Source organism: Lissotriton helveticus, chromosome 7, assembly GCF_964261635.1.
Source record: "Lissotriton helveticus chromosome 7, aLisHel1.1, whole genome shotgun sequence".
Classification (NCBI taxonomy): domain Eukaryota; kingdom Metazoa; phylum Chordata; class Amphibia; order Caudata; family Salamandridae; genus Lissotriton; species Lissotriton helveticus.
In genome coordinates this window covers 247,335,688-247,355,631 of record NC_136068.1, presented here as the reverse complement: position 1 = coordinate 247,355,631, position 19,944 = coordinate 247,335,688, and the positions used below count along the sequence as shown (strand labels likewise).

Genomic DNA, 19,944 nt, shown 5'->3' with positions numbered 1-19,944 from the left:
CTTTTATGTTCAACCTCTATATAAACGATCTGGGTAGAGTGTTGGCTGACACAGGGGCAGATTTTCCGTATGTAGGGCGACGAGGTCTTCACGTCTTACTACATGCGGATGATGCGGTCCTTATAGCCAGAACTGCTAGGGGCCTTCAATCCCTGCTTGACACCTTTTGGAATTTCATAGGGGCCCGAGATTTAGCAACTAATAAGGCTAAATCCTATATATTGCAGGTAGGGATACGGTCCAGAAAAAAGTTTCTCTTCACAGTAGGTCCTGAGAAGGTCCCTCTGACGGCTGTCTTTTCATACTTGGGGTTTTATTGGATGACCGTTTGAAGTGGGGGCCTCTTATTCAGAAGAAAAAGGGGGAGCTTACGAGGGTAAACGCTGCTATTTTCAACTCTGCTGCAAAGATGTGCACATCGCCATAGATGCTTTGCAGGTGGTTGAGAACACTTTTCTGAAGCGCTTGTTGGGCGTGCCAAGCGATTTATCAAACTTGGTGGCTCATGAGGAATTGGGGGTGCCTTTTCTATGTGAAGCCTTGGCTTTGCGCCCCATAGTGTTCTGGCTCAAGTGTTGGCTGAATAAGGATATAGCCCTCAGCCAGCAGATTATAATGGCATGCATGAGCCTTGACCATATGTCCCGTATACCATGGCTGAAATATATCAAAAGTTGTTTTAAAGAGTTAGGGTGCCCTGAAATGTTCTTAAAGCCTTATTCTATTGTACAGAAGGATGTGGAGTTTGTCAAGAAATCTTTTACTGGTCCAAGGAAACTAGAAAGAGTCGAGCTAGAAGTGCGAAAACCAAGTGTCCTTAAATTCCTGCTGCTAAAAACAAACCCATCCACAGAGCCTTATCTCCTGGGGTCATTGTCTACATTCGAGAATTTTTTCCTGTCAAGTTTCTGCCTGGATTTTTTAAAATTTGTTACTCGCTGTTCCAAAAGGGTGCAGTAGAGGACAGGTGTTAGCACCCTGTGGCTGCGACGGAGTGTCTCCACAGGATCTGCTACACTTCATTTTTTTGGTAAATTTTACGAGGTACCCTGGAGATATTTTCTACTCCCCTTTTAAAGAAGCTGAATTTTAACCAGATTCGCCCAGCGCTTTTGTATTTTCAATTGCTGAAGGCTGATTGTATTTTTTTCACTGTGGGTTATTTGAAATCTACGTTGAGAACCAGGGCCTGTCTGGACAATCAGCAACCCTTCTTGGTAGGAGGTTCTCTCTGTTTTAATGTTTAGTATATGAGTCACACTAACGGGCCCTTTTTTTTCTTCTTTTATTCACATGAACTGTATTTTGTATGTAACTTTATTATATCATGTTTTAAATGAGATTTGGATGTTGTGAAACTTTCATGGTTTTCTATAGGAGAAACCGAATAAAGTTGATTTGATTTGATTTGATTTGAAGTAAGTATTCCAGATTTCCATACAATGTTTGGAAAGGGAAGGGATCTACCACTAAAATAAATACTGCTAATATGAGAATCACTGATGGATGCTTCAGGCTCCAATAGCCCCTTCACATCCCTCAGGTGCCTAGGAAGTGGCTTGTCCACTCCTTTCCTGCCTAGCCCGGGATTCATAGGTGCCATCTCTAGAAGGATAGAGCAGCCCTATTTTCAAGTTGCGCAGGAAAAGGGACTATTTGGTGGCTCGGGTGAACCTTTGCTACAATTAAGCATATTCATGCCTACTTATGAGAGAAACTAAGCAAAGGTCTCTCACCACTGGCAAAATGGGCAGAGGTTCTGGCGAATGGCGATGGCCAGGCGCAGATGGGCCAGGCTTTGGGTCGACTGAGCAGTGCCCGCATTTAAATCCATATTCTAGGTCTAATACTAGATTGCTATAAATCACACTCCTCCCTTCCACCCACACCCAAAATGGCGGAAGCCATCTTTAGGGAACAGAGATTAGTAACAGTATCTCGGGCAGGCAATCTTGACTGTCTTTCATCTTTAAAAGCTGACTAGTATTCCCTTTTTGTGTGAATATCACCTGTAAATTTGTATATGAGCACAAGGCCCTTCTGACACCAAGCAATTCCCATGTCAGGCTCTCTGTCTTTTTTATCCCTCTAGCCAATTTTGGACAAATGCCAGTACGTGCTAATGAAAAACGTATTACCTGCATCAGGCGTTTTTTCCACATATAATTTCACTTACTTCTTTAAGCCTTTCCCTGGAACTAAACCCATACAGGTGTCTTAATTTTATCCCAGAGAAACCAGGACTATCTGCTATGCAAAAAAATGAAGGTCAGCTGACCTAAACTGTGAAGCTTGGAGGAGAGTCTTCTCCAGTGGAATTCATGAGCATCTTCTTTTAGAAAGGCTAGACACATCATCATTAAAAATAGTATTGCAGTGTTAAACCCATTCTTATTCAGATTTGTTTGCCTGCATTAATTTCTTTGTGGCAAAAATGTTCCGTAAACCACATCTTAAATCTATTGAAGATTTTTGCCATAATCTGCCTACAACAGTTGTCTCCATAGATTTCACCAAAGGTGGTCATTTTCACTAACACAAAATACATTATATGGTATGTAGGAAAATGACCTTTTGTTTGGTCGTCTGCCACTTTTTGCTTCAAATGTTGATGGTTCTATCTCTGATAGTACGCTGAAGTCTGTTGCCCAGACCCAGTGCCTGTGCTCTCTCCTAAAGCTTTTATGTTCAATTTAGAATTCCCAAATTAGCCTTTACCCCCTTATAAGGCCCTAGTACATGGTGCCAGGAGTACCAAAGGCATAGGTGGCAAAGGGGTCCCCAGGGTTCCTGCACAGTTTTGTGCCACCCTGCGTGACCCAAGAAAACTATTGACAGTAGGCCTGCCATTGCAGACTATAGGAGCAGTGCAAACGTCTTGAACTTGTCTGCGACCTGACCATGTGTGGCACAGTCAATGCACTGCCTATAATATATATGTCAGACTCCCCTAAGGTAGGCCTCCTCAGCCCAGGAGGCAGGGTGCATTACATGAAAAATGTGGACATGTACGTGCAAACCTATATGTCCCTTTAGTAGCGTTCCCCAGTGGAAACTACTATATGTGTTAGCGGTCAATAGGATACCATGGGCTGTCAACCAGGCACTCTCGAGATTGGCAGCTCCATTAAGGTGCCACTAAAATAAGTCATGTTTGGTATCAAGCACTCCTGAAATGAATCTTGTGTTGTGGGTGACATGGCGTGCAGCCAGGTGGCGACATTAGAGGTTACCCACCTGGTTGCCCCAACTTCACTGTGTTCTGGCTAACCAGCCCGTGTTTTCCTGTGCCTGCTGCCACCAAGGCAATATTCTGACCTCCTGCCAGGCAACGTGATCACTCCCAGAAGTCACAAACAATGTTTGGGCATGAAGGACGTCGAACCTCACTCCTCCCTAGATCGCTAGTGAATTGGCACATCAGAGCGGTAAGCTCCAAAGGCTGCACCACCTCTGATATCTCCTGTGAGAAGGAAACTGCCCTCCCCTTGCACCAGGTGTAGCTATGCAGGAGCTGTCCACCCCCAGGATGACTCGCCAGACCTCTAGGATGGACAGCCTGGTCTGTACACCTAACATTCTATTTTCTGCCATCTTTAGGAGGGCAGAAATAGTGGGTTCTGGGTACAAACGGTGACCTACACCACCAGATGTGGTCACCTCAGGGTCGGACTACCCGCAGGCACTAACTGCCCATTGCCTACTACCTCCCCTAATTCTAGGACAGAGAAAAAATAAACAAACAAAAATATTATCTGTTTTAATGTATAATCAATACACTTCTAAGGTAAAGTAAATACAAATATTTGGTAAATAGATCATAAGCTGAATGTGCATTGCTCACTAGTACAGCTGGCATTCAAATTCCCTTGCCATCTGTCCTGCTCATTTCAACCAGAGGTATGCTGACTAATATAACTGTTTGCTTGTATTACAGTCCTGCATTGTGTTTTTCACATTTCACAGTTAAAAAACAGATGCATAGGGAATGAAGACTCTTTGACACGTTTTGATTCATGGATGGAGTTGATTTATGCAAACAATTCCCAAGACATTTTTAGTTCCTTATGTTGGCTGCTGTTGTCTAATTTCTCCTGCCTCTAATGATGTGAACTTACTTCAAAGCTCATAATCAATTCTTCATTGTTTTTCAGGTTACAGAACTGAGCAACGTGAAGAACGTTTTGCGACTACCAAAAACAACAAAGAAACATGCTGTAGGAATTTTTTTTAATGATGACACGTCAAGAACATTCACCTGTGAATCAGGTGGGTGGCATGATTGAGTAATTATACACACCGTAACCAGTGTTTTGAAGCTTAAAAATATAACATAATCACATGAAGGGTATCCTTTCTTTATAAAAACAGAACTTGAAGCCGATGAGTGGTGCAAAGTATTACAGATGGAGTGCCAAGGAACACGAATCAATGACATTAGTCTAGGAGAGCCTGACCTACTGGCGACGGGCGTCGAGCGCGAGCAAAGTGGTACGTACACCTCATAACAGAACAACAAGCAACGCAAAAAACATCACCTTCAAAAACGTGTGCTGTGTTTGCAATGAAATGTTCCCTGGTACTGTTTTGTGTGGGTGTTTGAGATCAATGTTTAATTGATGACAGTTAAATCTGTCTTAAGGTTAGGTTTAACCTAGTACATTATTGTTTGCTAGTGCCCAGCATATGCTAATTGTGGCATGTAAATTATAATGATAGTTTTACTTATTATGTGATTATATAAATCATTTTAAAACATGAAAATATATAGCTTAGTTCTAAATAAAATTATTGGGAAATGTAGTCTCACTTTTACAAGTTCTTTTTTGTCTTAGGAATGGAATAATTTTAACTAATGCCCAAATTTACTAAGGTTTTGTGTTTGATGCAACAGAAATGCAACGTGGTCCATGGTAATTAATAACTAGTGCAAAATTCTATTTGCGTTGCTTTACATGGCTTTGTGTCAAGGGGCATTCCTCGGTCAGATCAACACAAACACCTGCCGGTTTTGACACAAAGACAAATCTACTGAGAAAGCCAGACCTAACTTTGCTACAAAAATGACAAAAAGCAGTCATGAACAATGGGGAATGGTTCATATCGTTAAAAAAAATCAATTCATTGTATGGCTGCTGAAGTGCACAGCAGACATACAATGCATTGAATCTTTCTGAATTTCTTTAGGCATAGAAATGTTACTGCAAAGCTATGCTTTTAGTACAAATGCAATGCTAGACTGCTCACCCCCACCTCTGCATTCCATGGTGCAAGGCTCATTGTTGCCCACAACAGCCTGTTCCAAGCAGTGCATTTAGTTGCAGCTCTGCATTGCATGAGAAATTAGTAAATCATACCCTAATGTGGAAAATGATATCAGTATGCACTTTTTTGTAATTGGTAGCCCTATTTTCTTCTAATATATACTCACTTTATATTTTCTAATTTACAGGTAGGCATGGCTATTACTTTGTTTCGAAAACATGGGCAAAAATAAAGTAGCCAAAATCCTTCAAATTGAAAAGTTCTGAAATCCCAGTAAACCCATATAGGCTTATGTCTGAATAATATATATTGTTGTTTATTGTACAGCTGTGTACTAGCTGTACAAATCCCTTTTTGCAGTTGCAAACATTGCAACTATCTAAGTCACAAGGTTTTTGAATTTGTAGAAAATCAATTTTACAAGTGAGAAAAATCTTTTAAAGGGCATATGTGCAGCCGCCGAATGTGCTGGTAACAGCCGTGGGGCCAGGTAAGGGGGGATTTTGAGGGATGACACAGATGGAAAATTAAATAAATAATTCATTTTCCCTCAGGCATCATCCCTTGAAATCCCCCCTTACACGGCTCCACCGCTGTTACCTGCACGGACCGCTGCTGCATATGTGACCCTTTCAGAATCCAAAAAAGAAGCAAATGATGTATCAATGGTTTGTAATGAAATTTAGGGTTACAAATCATTGACTAGTGATGCAGAGTTGGGGATGAAACGGCTTCCAATTTGGGAATCAAGTTGGGAGGCTTGGCCGTGGGAAGAGGCAGTGGTCCAGAGGACCACTGTCTCCATTCATGCATTTTCAGTGATTGATAGGGGATCTCAAATTGTGTCCTGAATAATTAATATCAAAAGGCAGTTTGTTTCCAACCTCTTTGAATTGGTGCATAGCAAATTGAATTCTCACATTCAAATCGGTCTGTCTGCAAACTGCTCATACCTGGTTTGAGAATTAGAATGGTGTATCGGGCCCTTGTTCCAAATGAAATTATTGTGTAAAAGTTTGATATTTATTGACATTTCCTCCATTTATATGATTTATGATTTTCATTAGTGTCAAATACTTTCAAAATGTTATGACAAATACATTAATGGCAAAACAACTTTTTCCAGATGTTGAATTAAAACAATTCAAATCCTTACTTAAAGATGTTGGCATCTCAAAACCTCTGGAGCATTTAGCAGTGTAATCCCACATAAAACATGGCATTACTTTACATTTTATCATTAAACTGTTACTAGAGTCATTCAAATCTAGTTTAACTGACTATTGCCTTGAAAAATCATATATAAATGTTTCTAAATTTCCAAATAACTAGCCAATCAGAAAGTACCCTTTAAAGTACTCACAAAATCTCCAAATGTTTGTTAAGTATGCAACTCCAATCTTTAACAAATATATTTATATTTAATGCTAATCAATATCACGTGCTTACCAGGAACATCTCTCAAGTCTTAAATCTGAGACATTTCATAGGCACATTTAGAACTCTTGAAATATGACAGTGGTCTAGCTGTTAAGCGCTCCCATTGTTTTGGAACACTAGATGGTTCAAGAAAGTTCCCCATTTTAAACAGAAGCAACATGGACAGATTTTGTTTTATAACCTGGCCTAAGTTAGGCAACAGGTATTGGGATTTAAAGGATCAGTCATAGGTAACCTCTAACTGCTATTTATTGCAGGAGTCCTTCCATTTAATGATTCATGATAGCTGAATGTTTACTCAAAAGTGTGATTTTTTTGTGCCTCAAGTGTATTACAAATAGCAGGAAATCAATATTTCGCATTCTCCCTTGTATGACCTGAGCCGATTTCTGACATTTAGTGTATTATAAAAAACCACCACGGACAGTTATAGGGATCTATGAAAAGCAGAAGTTGCTGGATGTATACATAATTCAAGGCCAGCAGAAATATGGTATCACATTTCTGATTATCTGCAAGCTCTGCACTTGCATACTGGATGTGAAGTTAGAATGCATTGCGATTATTTAAACCTTTGTTTCTAGATGTGTGCTAATATTCTTTTGCTCATCTACTGCTCAAAAATCCTTCTCTTGTCTGACTCAATAGTCAAATTAATCAGTAGTATTGCTGATTCAATTTCCGATAATGCTGTTGGTGGTTCAATGCATTGCATTAAAGAGTTTGTTGTAAATGTGTTCATCTTAAGATAGTAATGCCAAATAATTAGACACTGGGTTTTGCATAAAAAAGCATGGACTGATGAAATGGCAAATTCACCAAATATGAACAGAATGCGTGTAAGACAGTGTAAAATCATAAAGTATTAGCTCTTTTTGAACAATTTCACATTCTAAGTCATCTTTTGTCTATAAATACCATGTTTCCAACACCTATAAGAAAAATAATGACCATTCCACCATGGAATTTAGAAGCCACAAATGTATTTCAGTTATGGATCCCCAGATGGTGTGCATATTGCAAGTAATTAATATCGGAATCATTACCGTTTCCCCAAGTTGATTAAAAATCGTATAAAGACAAGGGCAACAGTTCTGTTGATGGTGAAGCATGCGTGTATTTTTTCCATATTACCTGCATCCTGATTCAATGGGTCTGATTCAGTGTGTCTTTAATATATTATATAACTGCGAAGAAACTTGAACAATTAGATTTTATCAGGGGCAATATACCTCGTTAATTAAGAAATACACTTTCTGCTGTTCTTTCAGAAAGATTCCATGTGTATTTGATGCCATCACCCAACTTTGAGATTCATGGGGAATGCACTCTGCAGATTACATTTGAGAATATCTGTCTTTGGGATGTCCAAAATCCTAGACTAAAATTAGTCTCATGGCCTTTAAGTTCATTGCGCCGTTATGGACGGGACCCAACATGGTTCACATTTGAAGCTGGAAGGTGAGTATTGCACATTAACCATACTACTTCCCCAATCAGGAAAAATACAATTCTTTATCACACAGTGAAATGTGAAGGAGTAATTATCTCTGTGCAAAAAAAGGAAAATTTCAGCATGTAAGTAATGGGAACAATGGACCTGTATGACAAATACAAGAGTTATGCCAGTAACACATAAATAAATCATTTAGTGTTGATGTGAACAGTGAGTATAGAAATAGCATGTGTTTTCTAAACTGACATTCTCGGAACAGAGGACTATGAGAAACATTTCTTTGCATAATGCACACAGGTGGTTACTATCATGGACCCTAGTGTGTATGAGTGTGTGTGTCTCTGAAGAACTCATTAACCTGTGGTGGAGTATTAACATGGGTGCCAAAAAACGGACATGGGTTAAAATATTACCTTATCTAGAACACCGATATTACTTGAAGTTTATGCGCATTATGCCTCACTGTAAATAGCACACAATAAAATTAGCCATACCATTGTTTTCGGAATTAGCTACAATAATGCCTATTAACCTTATGCCAATTGTTACAATATGTTTGCAGCTATGACTTTGGCAAAAGGCTTAAGTTCATGTTTTGTGAGACTAGCTAATTGAGTATCTCAATTATCTGGTAAAGATGTGAAGTTCAAGTAGGTCAAATTGTCTTTAAAACATGGGAAAATACCCATTTATTTCACTCCAAAATCCATGTCAGCTTTATGTAAGTAAATGCTACTAAAGTGTGAAATACAAACTTTGCTAACCTTTGGTTAAAAGTTATTGAAATGAGAAAGTGTATTTTTTTCAACACCCTTTTAAAAGTTTAAAGCACAATCTGTGTATTTTTAAATTGATTCTGATTCAGATTGAACTAGATAACTTTCTTATTGTATTTATTGTTTTTATTTTATTCATCTTTTTAGAAAAATAAAAACCTCTCCCACACTAATGACAGATAATAAATGTAAAGCAAAAGATAAAATAAAACAACTTTGTTCAACATACTAATATGTCTTTAAACTTTACATAGGCATGCAATAATGCTAACCAATTCTTAAGTCAAAGTGCAATATAAGGAAGATCTCTGTGCATACATGGAACCCTTTTATTATCTCATACAGAAGAAAATGGGCAATGAGAAATGCAGGTGTGCAAACGAAGAAAAGTGGGTTGAGGTGAAAAAGTCAAAAAGTTAAAAAGGGGAAAGATTTCAAGAAAATAGCGGCAGGCGGCATGCAAAGTGTAAAAACATCAGAACAGTGTAACCAAGGCAGTGTCTCATGCCCTTGAGATTTGCAAACACAGGGCACAATCTGCAACCCTTTATGGTGCAGAGCTTTGGGGGGCCACTAGGAGGAACATGTTTACAGGTGAGGAAAAAAAGTTCCCGAGGATGTTATTTATTCCTGCCTGTATGCACACCCATGATTCCTATCATCCAGGACCTCAACCTAAAGCACATAGACCAACAGGCCATATTGAGACTTTTGCTATTCTGGGCCTGTTTGTGGACCACAGAAGAGCTTAAAAACTATAAAGAGGAGCTAATCAAGATTTTGAGACTCGACCAGCATGCAACTCTCCAGAGGGTCAGATATGTGCTATTATGGTTCTGCAAACTAGGTGTAAAATACTTTTGAGATGCACCCAGCTCACTAACACCACTTTCAAGAAAGATTCTGAAAGATTCATATTGGGCGTACATGCAAAACAGTATTCACCACTGTTCTGAAATAGGCAGGCTAACATCCCAGTTCTTATTAACAAGACCACTCCCCTTTTTTAACAATATTTGGACAAAGTTCAACTGCAATTGGCCAAGTCTTTGTACATGAAGTTTCGCTTCGATGTTCTACAGGTTAATTGCACTACAGCTAAATGGTCATGTAATAACAGCGGTGACAGAGAGGCCTATTGTCCCCTATGCCAACTTAATGTAGTGGAAAATGACTCTCACTTACTATTCTTTTGCCCAGCGCAGGCCATTCCAAGAAAAATAATAATTAAAGATATCAGTCGAAATTTGGGAATTAGGTCACACTCAAGAGCTATTAGGATTTTTAAAACTGATGCATCCCAGAAAATTGTTTTTAGTGTAAGCAGATACTTATATGCTGTTAATTTATTATGTAAGGGAAAAGGCATGACATTTGAATTATTTGTTGTTGACCATATTTAAATGTTTTAACATTGTACACTGTTCAAGTATGCACATGCATTTTTCTTCGCACTTGACCTGTATGGATCCCTGCCTTGAACTAACGAACCTTGTATGAGAGAAAATTACACACCAGCATCAGCATTTACATTTATGTTTTTATATTTACAAGTGAAGTATCTGATACTTATTTTAATACAAGCTTTGAACATTTGGATCGCTACTGGAGGAACGCGGGCATGGTTGTCTTTATTTTTAATTATTATGCTATTAAGAATTGTACAAACTTGCATCTTTTATGGTTTTTAAACCAAATAAAGATTTTTTAATTGAATTGAATATAAAAATGTGTATTATAATCCATTTTTTATGTAATATTTTCTCAAGTGATGCCTTAAAAAATGTCAAAATGTGTTTATCCTTATTTGGGAACTTACTGTTCTTCAGTATTCCTAAAATTGCCTCTGTTTGTAATCATTAATGCCGTCCATATAAATTGACTGTATATGAGGATTTTTTTAGTGAATCGATTTACCCTCCATAACCTACGATGATGGATGTTTCATAGATTGAGGCTTGGTTCCAAAAACAAAGGAGAGCCTCTAAAGAATCTCTTTTCAAAACTGTCTTACATTTTTGCATTCTTGGATTATATATTTAAAGCACAGTCAAGCAAAAAATGTTTGTGGGTATAAATATTTAGTAGAAAATTGATATATCATACTAAGATATCATATGTAATTACAAAAAAGAAAGAAAGAATAACGAAAGAAAGAAAAACTGGTCCCATTTATTCATTCATTAATCGTCAAGCTCGGCGGCAAGAATCGAATGAGTGTCCTAGGTTCGTCGCATTCGAGTTATGGTCCTATAGTCTTCAGTGAGGCATAGAACTTTGTACTATTACTTCTTTCCTTGCTAGGCAGCCAAGTCAATGGAAACGGCAAAACCAGGATGTAGTCACAAAATCAGTATAGTGGCAGCGTAGCAGCATGACGTCCTCGGTTCTACATCCTGGTTTTGCTGTTTCCATTGACTTGACCATACCTCTAATGCGACGAATCTAGGCCTCTTGTTTGGCTCTTGCCGCCAAGCTTGACTACCTACAGTTAGAATTTATCAGAACGACATACCCATGGAAATCATCCACTCTCTACTGCTTAACACTCAGTAACCATCTGCATACAACTACATAGGATTACGAGAAGAACCCCGACATAAAGATTTTGAGGCTTCACACGACTGTATAACCAGGCAACCTCCCTCCGCCTTGAGGCCCTGTTCGGTCTCCCTATTCATTGTCTACCGAGTTACTCCTCTACCATCATTTTCCGATTTTGACAGGTCCATATTTTTCATCCTTCTTCTTTACCATCGTTTGTGCCGTGAAGAAGGTGATACCCAGCGAATGGGTTTCTCACTGAAACGCACATTGGCGCTTGGAAAACGTTCCTGTTAAAAACTGCTTTATTTTATTTGACCTATAGAAATGGGAACCCAAATGTTTTTTAGCACTTTCTAAATATTTGTCTTTTTATGTATGAGTGTGTGTGCCTGAGTATGATACTGGATATATGTTGCGATTAATGAATGAATAAATGAGACCTGTTTTTCTTTCTTTTTTTCTTTGTAATTACATATGATATCTTAGTATGATATATCAATTTACTACTAAATATATATATTAAAAAAATAATTGCAGACAGAAAATTAAAAAATCAAGCAATGTTTATATCGATCCTATGACTCAAAGAGCATGACTGTTTTTGGCACGCTTAGAGTGGGTGTAAATATCAATTGATGTACAGCATAGTTTAATAACAGAGGTAGAGGTTTCTTGCTCTGTAGTTTGAATTTATACACCCTGCCCCTCTACCTTTAATCACCTGCAGGGGTCCCCTTGCTTTTGAATAATTAAAGCACAGTCAAGCTCATTGCATGCTCAACACCTGTCCTTATCAAACAGTTACCATTTGAACAGTTTTAGCAATGGCCACTATGTGTTTAAAAGATTTTCTTGTTGTATAAAGATGTTGTGTAAAGATTATGCAAAGATCAACCCAGATATTCAACTTGGTTTCCAAAATCCAAGACCAAAAATCATCCTTTGGCTGCTCTAGAAAATCCAGTTCCATCTGTTTTTAAAGCTCCCAAATATTTATCCTGAAGTTTTTTAAAAGGTTGTGATTTGTTCAAGCTGATCCGTTCTTCATTTTTCATACAATGAAAGTAAAAGGAGGGGACTAGGACTTGACTGGAAATAAGATTGTGTCTGTGTGTAATTGGTAATTGAAATTGTAAGTTGATTGCTGGTGCAGTCCAATAACCAAATGTTGTGCCATATCTAGAATTTGGCAGACAGAACACCATCTGTCAAAATGGCAGAGGACATTATGTCCACCACACTGATGGACTATTGTCTGCTAATTTATGAGTTGACTGCTAGTCACCAATGATCGCTGTACTTTGACAAGAAGCACCATCATGTAGGTTTTCTTAAAGGTGCAAAAGGTTTGATGGACGGCCGCCATTGGTTTGATAGCCATTCATCGACCTTTAGCACAATTCTTGTTTTTCAAAGCCAAATGCTGAAGTGGGGTGTTGTTATTGAAAATGTTTAAAATCATGACCTCACACTCAGTGATTATTTTCCTGGGTCCGGGGATCATTATTTTGTTTTTTTCTGTCCCTCACTGCCCGGTCAATTCAATTTCATCAGTCTTTATTTCGATTTTAAAAATCATAAAAGACATTACAGCAACTAGACACTTACAAATTTAAGATTACCCACTGTTATATCAGAAATCAAGTTATCACAATACCATATGAAGCTTTGAACCACATCAATTGAAGACCATCCATAAGTTAATTAAAACAATAAGTTACATACAAATGGCAAATATTGGCTAAATCTGTTTAAAATCATAAATTGACAGATGCATTCCATTGTACAGATACCTTTAAAAAACATTCCAAATAAAAACACAGGGTGTTTAATATCAGGTGACGTAAACCCTTTAAAAAACTTAAAAAGAACCCCTTAAGATGTCACTGTAGGCTCATTTTACGTGTTCGAGTAATCCACATCCAGTGGAGAAACTTAGCCACAGCTATTACCACGGCCTGAGAATTATCAGTTTGGAGAATCCTAACGGACTTGCGACCTGTTTTCAAGCCTAACTGCAGACAAATAGGTTTTAGCCATGTTCTCCTAGGAACTTTATATTCAGGGCAGACAAAAAGTATATGCCCAATGCCTTCCTGTTGGGTGGGGCAGAAGGGGCAGGTGGAACAGTGACCCCCGCGCCATTTTGCAGTGAAGGCATTAAGTGGTAATGTCCCCACCCTGAACTGATGATATTTCTTCCTGTCCCCAGGGATGGTGATCCAGTCCCAATAACCCTCGAGGACTGGAGAGTGTTTTAGTCCTAGGAATTCCACCGTTAGTGATGGCCCAATACAATGGCCAAATCTTTTTAGCACAAGCATGTTCCAGTACAAGTTTCTGAATACTTTTCTTGGGCGAAAGGAATTCACTAATGGGTCATCCCACAATGGGAATAGGCCCATGGCCATGTAGATAGCCCTCACCTTCCTCAACCATGTTATTTTGTGTGCCCTATCGGCATCTCTAACCTCGAGAAAGGCCCGAGCGTACTGGGAGAGTTCTGGGGTAACCCATAATCTACTCCAGTACGCAGCTGATCTATACCGAGCCATATCTTTGAGGCTTTGAGATCCCAAATCGTATAGAAGAGGAATCAGGGGGGTCGATACTGGAAGGCCTGTGATGCTACGCAAAAATGAATTTTGCGCACCCGTCAACTTTTTTAGATTGCTAAGTCCCCACAATTCTGCACCATAGAGGACAGCTGCTCTGACTTTAGCATCATAAATCTTTAGGACCAGGGTAATTGGCCTAGTGTGTGACAGATAAAATTCTTTGGCGAGGGCTCCCACCAATTGGGCATGCTTTGTAACCAGCTGGTTTGAGTGATAATTCCAATCTATTTTGGAGGATAGGGTAATGCCCAGATAGGTGAATACTTGGGTCTGTTCAAGTTGTTCCCCATTCATTACCACCTTCCCTCTAACGTGCTTGGATTTGTGTAAGACCATGAACTTAGTCTTAATTGTGTTAATGACAAGTCCATGGTCTTTGCAGAAGACTTTAAAAACATCAATGGCCTTCTGGAGGCCCCGTTGAGTTTTTGAAATTAGTAGCGTGTCGTCTGCAAACATCAACAGGGGGATCAGCTTACCACCCAACTTGGGAGCATCGGTAGGTCGGTGCTCAAAATAGCTGATCACCCTGTTGATGTATAGTGAAAAGAGGGTCAGTGCTAGAACGCACCCTTGGCGAACTCCCCTAGCGATTGGAAATTTGTCAGTTACACTCCCCTGCTGGTTCCAACAGACTTGGGCAAAATGGTCCTCGTGAAATCTAATTAAAAAGGACAAGATATCCAGGGGCATGCCCTGATCTTGAAAGGCTGCCCACATTTTTGCACGTGGCACCAGGTCAAACGCTGATTTAAGATCAACGAAGGCTGCAAAAAGTGTGCCCCCCCTTAAAAGCACCACCCGCCAATAAATTAAAACAAATCTAAAAACTTGATCAACCGTACTGGTGTGGCTGCGAAACCCGGCCTGAAGAGGCGATAAAACGTTGTTGGCCTCAATCCACCCCTGGATTCGCTGCAATAATAGCCTTGCCACCACCTTTTGTATACAAGCAATAAGGCTGATCGGCCTGTAATATCCTGGGTCCGAGCACTCCCCCTTTTTAAAGACCGGGATAATCTCGGCACCCTTCCACGACTCCGGTATGGGTGAGCCCATAGTGATGCCGTTTGCTAGCAGATGAATGTAAGAAGCCCAGAGCTCCTTGTCATGCATAAATATGTCTGATGGGACTGAGTCTAAACCTGGGGCTCTAGCCTTTGGGATAATATTCAAGATCTTAATTACCTCTATTCTGGTAAAGGATAGGGGGATAGTAACCTGGTTTAAGATGGGAAGGACCTCACTCTCGTCACCAACCGCGTCAATAGACGCGAACTGGGATGCATAGTGGGAAACCCAAAGATTAGGCGAAACATGATTAATGGGTTCGTCCCTTTTAATCCCCCTCCCCCATTTTACCATATCCCAAAAGGAGCACATTGATCTTTCTCTACTGGCACTCAGCAGCTCCCTCCAATATTCCTCGTCCCACTCACGTTTTGCGATGTATTGCGTTTTTTTATACATGACTCGGGCATTTTTAATGCTAGCCATATCTTTATTTTTTACAGCATCTGATAGGGCTTTGTACGCAACCCTGTAAGACTTGCCATACCATTGGTCTTCCTTTCTAACTGGCCTAATGAGCTTTTTTGTCACCTTTTTTACAAAAAAACACCTTAACTGGCTAAAAAGTGTAGCATGAGTCAGGCCAACATTTGATATAACTTCCTCCACAGTGGTATTTTTCTGAAGTTCCACAATAGCTTGGACAGTCAAATCCCTCACAGCAGCAACATTTTCTTCTTCCATAGCACAGTTAGCCCATCTTATTCGCCTGTAGTCATTTGAAAGGGCTATTTCCACACAATCCTGTAGGGCCTCACTATGGTGTGATTTAAACAGCCTAAATGATAAAATTAATGGTTCATGATCGCTCTCCACCCGTTCCATTATCAACATATCCTCAATACTAGCCCAGTTCTCTTTATTAGTGAGGATATAGTCAATGTGGCTATGTGATACACCATTGTTAAAGGTAGAGGTGCCATTTTTATCAGAGGTTGTTCTTCCATTTGTGGCACGTAAACCGTGCTCTACACATAAAACTTTGAGTTGAAGCGCGGCCTCTGACCATTTCTTAATGGGGGCTAGTGTCAACTGAGGGATATTCCAGATATGATCTTCTTCCAGAGTAAGATCTATATCATAGCTGTCTAGGGGTTCAAAACAGCAGTTAAAATCTCCTGCTACTATAATATTACCCTTTTTACAGGCAGAATGTCTAATTTCTCAATTACTTCAGAGGATTTGCCTCCTGGCAGACCCCTGGAATAAATGTTAAAAACAAATAGGTCCTTACAATCAGGGCATTTAACTTTAATTAGCAGAATGTCTTCACTATTGGTATCCAACTGGTTAATTGAATATCTACTATCTTCCTTTACCCATGTGAGTAAGCCTCCCTTTGGTCTCCCCCGCAGACTGGGATTAGCCGGGACATAAAAATTCAGATATCCATGTTTAAATTCAGGTGACACCAACCATGTTTCCTGGAGAAGAATACTATCCCTGCTGTCTAGGAAGGATAACCAATCCAAGGATGTTACCTTACTTCTCAGCCCTGCCACATTCCACGAAACCAAAGTCTGTAGATAGGGGGAGTTGGGACTATTGGATAGAACATGGCAACCAATGTCAACCTGACCTTCTCTTGATGTTATGCTATATGATTGACTCTCCCTGGGTAGCTCATGAATTGGTTCAATTCCACTCTTTGAAGAACCGTCAGACCCAAGATGGACGTTAGCTTCCAATAAAGTATTTTGAGGGGGAGGAGGTGGTCTGTCATTAGAAGTATGCCACAAATCCTCTTGATGTCTACCCTCTTCTAGATAAAGTCAATCATTGCTATCCAGTGAATTGAAGATCTCAAATCTGTTGCTAAGTGGTAGAGTAGCACTTGGGGGGACAACTAGTGGTAAACCCTGGCTCATAGCCTGAATACCTGGGTAGGATGATGGAAGGTAGAAATAACCCAATGGTAGCACATTTACAGAATCATGATGGATCCTCACTGATCCAGTCTGCCTTAGAATAAGTCTAACCGGTTCCAGGGAACTAAAATTGACGATGACACAGTCCCCCTGCATACCCTTACTTGAATGGCCCATCCATGATACCCTACGAACCATCTTAAAATTAGCATATAAATGATCTCCCAGTACTGTTTTGTTGCTCAGAAAATGTAGGGCCTTGGGCATATTCGCCAAAATGATGGTATAGGGAGAAGCCTCCGGGGGTAAGTGAAGAGAGACTTCCCTAGAGGAATTATTCGCCGATGGAAATAATCTCCCACTCGGACCCTTAGGAGCTGGCTTTACAAGGGGATTCTTATTTTGTGGCACTACTGCTAAAGCAGGGGCTGTGTTAGCTATAGTATTAATAGGCTGCAGACTTCCCTGCGCATTAGTTATTGGAGCAATGGGAGCAGCAGTGTTAGAAATCGATGCTATTGTTTTTTTGGCCCCTCTATCAAGTAAACTATCAATTTTAAGATGGTTTTCCATAATATCTAGCCTATGTTCTATAGACTCAAGTTTCTTCATAACTTGGTGAAGAAGTGCTCCAAATAGTTCCTTCATATGCCCAATCAACTCAGGCATAATGCCTTCAGTTAGCCCATTCGAAGGGAGTGGCAGTATATTAGTCCTGACATTGGGCACTGGATGGAATATTAAGGGAGTAGGGTTTTCCGGTTGCAGACCCAACCCAGATGTAGAATTTTTATTCTTGGCTAACTTAGCTTGTTGGTGACTACCTTTCGGAGGACCATTAGCTTTTCTCGATACTGGATGTTCCTTCTTTCTAGCCCCAGGAGGCAGTTGTGACTGCCTAGTCCGTGTAATGGGGGGAGAGGGTGAGGGACTAGGAATAGGAGAACGAATAGAATTGGAAATGTGTAATACTGGAACGCTATCATTCTGGGAAGGAAGTACCAGCACCTGTGGAGAATCGGGATAAGGACATATACTGCCAGAAGCCTCAAAGCCCAAGTCATGATCAGAGGTTATGTTTGAATGATGAATGGCTCTATCGAGAGCCTCCTCCTCTCTACTAGTTCTATCTCCTTGTTAATTGCTGATTCAGCCCGTTTAAGAAAGGCATCCATCGTCCCAACCCCACCGCCACCTATCCCACCCCTACGGCTAGTTTTACTCATAAATTATAAAAGATCCGCCTTCACAGTCCTTAGTAGAATGTCCCCCTACACCAAGTAGGCTAAAGTCAATATTTGGTACGCTCAGTTCTGGTAACAAAGCACTCTTCTCTAGTCGTTGCGTCTCATGTAATCATGGGGATAGCGATGTTAGAGGACTGGCCCGGCCCGACCTCCTCTGGCCTCTGACGGCCACAGACGGCACGCCCTTTGCCCGGACTTAGCCCACGCGCGGTCCTGTGACGCGGGGGCTGAGCACTTTTTAAAGCGCCTCCAGGCGCGCTGATGATGGTGGCGGCATTGCTGCAAGATAGCCTGGGGGTTGTGGTCCTCCGCTCTGCGGCCGCGGGCTGCGGCGGCGGTCAGGTAAGCTGGGAAACAAGTTGGGAGATGTCAGTGACTGCCAGTAAGTTTAATAATTGCCCCCAAAGATTAATAGCTGCACCCCGCTCCACCGAGGCTGAGCGCTTTTTAAAGCGCCTCCAGGCGCGCTGATGACGGTGGCGGCTTTGCCGCAAGGTAACCTGGGGGTTGTGGTCCTCCGCTCTACGGTCGCAGTAATTGCCCCCAAAGATTAATAGCTGCCAGGTCATAACTTGGGAAGATGGACAGAAAAAAAGGACATCACACTGTCCGCCCAAAGTAGGGCAGGATGCATAAAGTCTTGTCTACTCTATCGGCCTCAAGAGTAAATTTTCCAGCAATGAAGTTAACAGGGCTCCAGTTCCAGAAAGCTGATAATCCTCCAATTCCTAATAGCACAAGGGGAGTGACATTTTTTTGATATTACTCATCTCCTTTGTATGAAATACCGGAGTTCAAATGATACTGATCTAGAAGCATAGCAATACTTTAATTTGGTTGGAAGTTTGAAAATGTCTATTAAAAAGGAAAAACTCTTTATGTATATACTGTAAAAAAAATAACATACAGTTTCTGAAAGAATCATATCCTTAAAAAGAATTTGCCTTTGCATTTAAAGAGTAATTAAATGCAGCCGCGGTCCATGCAAGTAACAGCGGTGGGGTGGTGGGGCCAGGTGGGGGGATTTCGAGGGACGTTGGCAATGGAAAACAAAATAATTAGTCTTTTTCCCTTGGCGTCGTCCCTCGAAATCCCCCCACACGCGGCCTCACCGCTGGTACATGCATTGACCGCGGCTGGTAAATGGAGATATTTGCAATAACTTTCCCTCTATAGCGATAAGGGTATCTATTTTGTATGGGGAAACTTTGTGAACTCCAGCATCAATATCATAAAAGATGATGAGGAAAGATTTGTGATAGCCAATTTGGTGGTATTTTATGCTAAGTTGATAATCATTGGCCTCAAACAATCTGACAAGATTTACAGCACCTCACATAAAGAGACTATTTTAAGTATAATTACACTTTAGTGTGTGAACTCAATGTAACATTGGAGCCAACAACATAAGGAAAAACATAATTATATTTTTTTGGGGTGTTTACATTTAGAAAGTTACAGAAGATCCAAAATTCAATATGCACGAAGGAAGAAAAACCTAAATATCAAGAAAATCTGAAAAACCTATGCAGCGAAATGAATCTAAAAACAAAAATTATGGAGCATAGAGGTACAACATAACATTGAGACAATAATCAAGCATTCACAGAGCTGTGTTGAACTCCATAAAGTAGGGAAAAGTTTGCAGACAGTGCA

At 40.3% G+C, this 19,944-nt stretch overlaps 1 protein-coding gene across 2 annotated transcripts in view; it reads left to right on the top strand.

Annotated features, from left to right (window-relative positions):
- The window catches only part of DOK5 (docking protein 5), a 590,993-nt gene that overhangs the window by 431,764 nt on the left and 139,285 nt on the right, over positions 1-19,944 (top strand). For both annotated transcript variants that reach the window (XM_078650481.1, XM_078650482.1), the window contains 3 exons: positions 4,155-4,269; positions 4,372-4,491; positions 7,977-8,166. In XM_078650481.1, the coding sequence (XP_078506607.1) occupies positions 4,155-4,269; positions 4,372-4,491; positions 7,977-8,166 (425 nt within the window). The remainder of the gene's footprint in view (positions 1-4,154; positions 4,270-4,371; positions 4,492-7,976; positions 8,167-19,944) is intronic.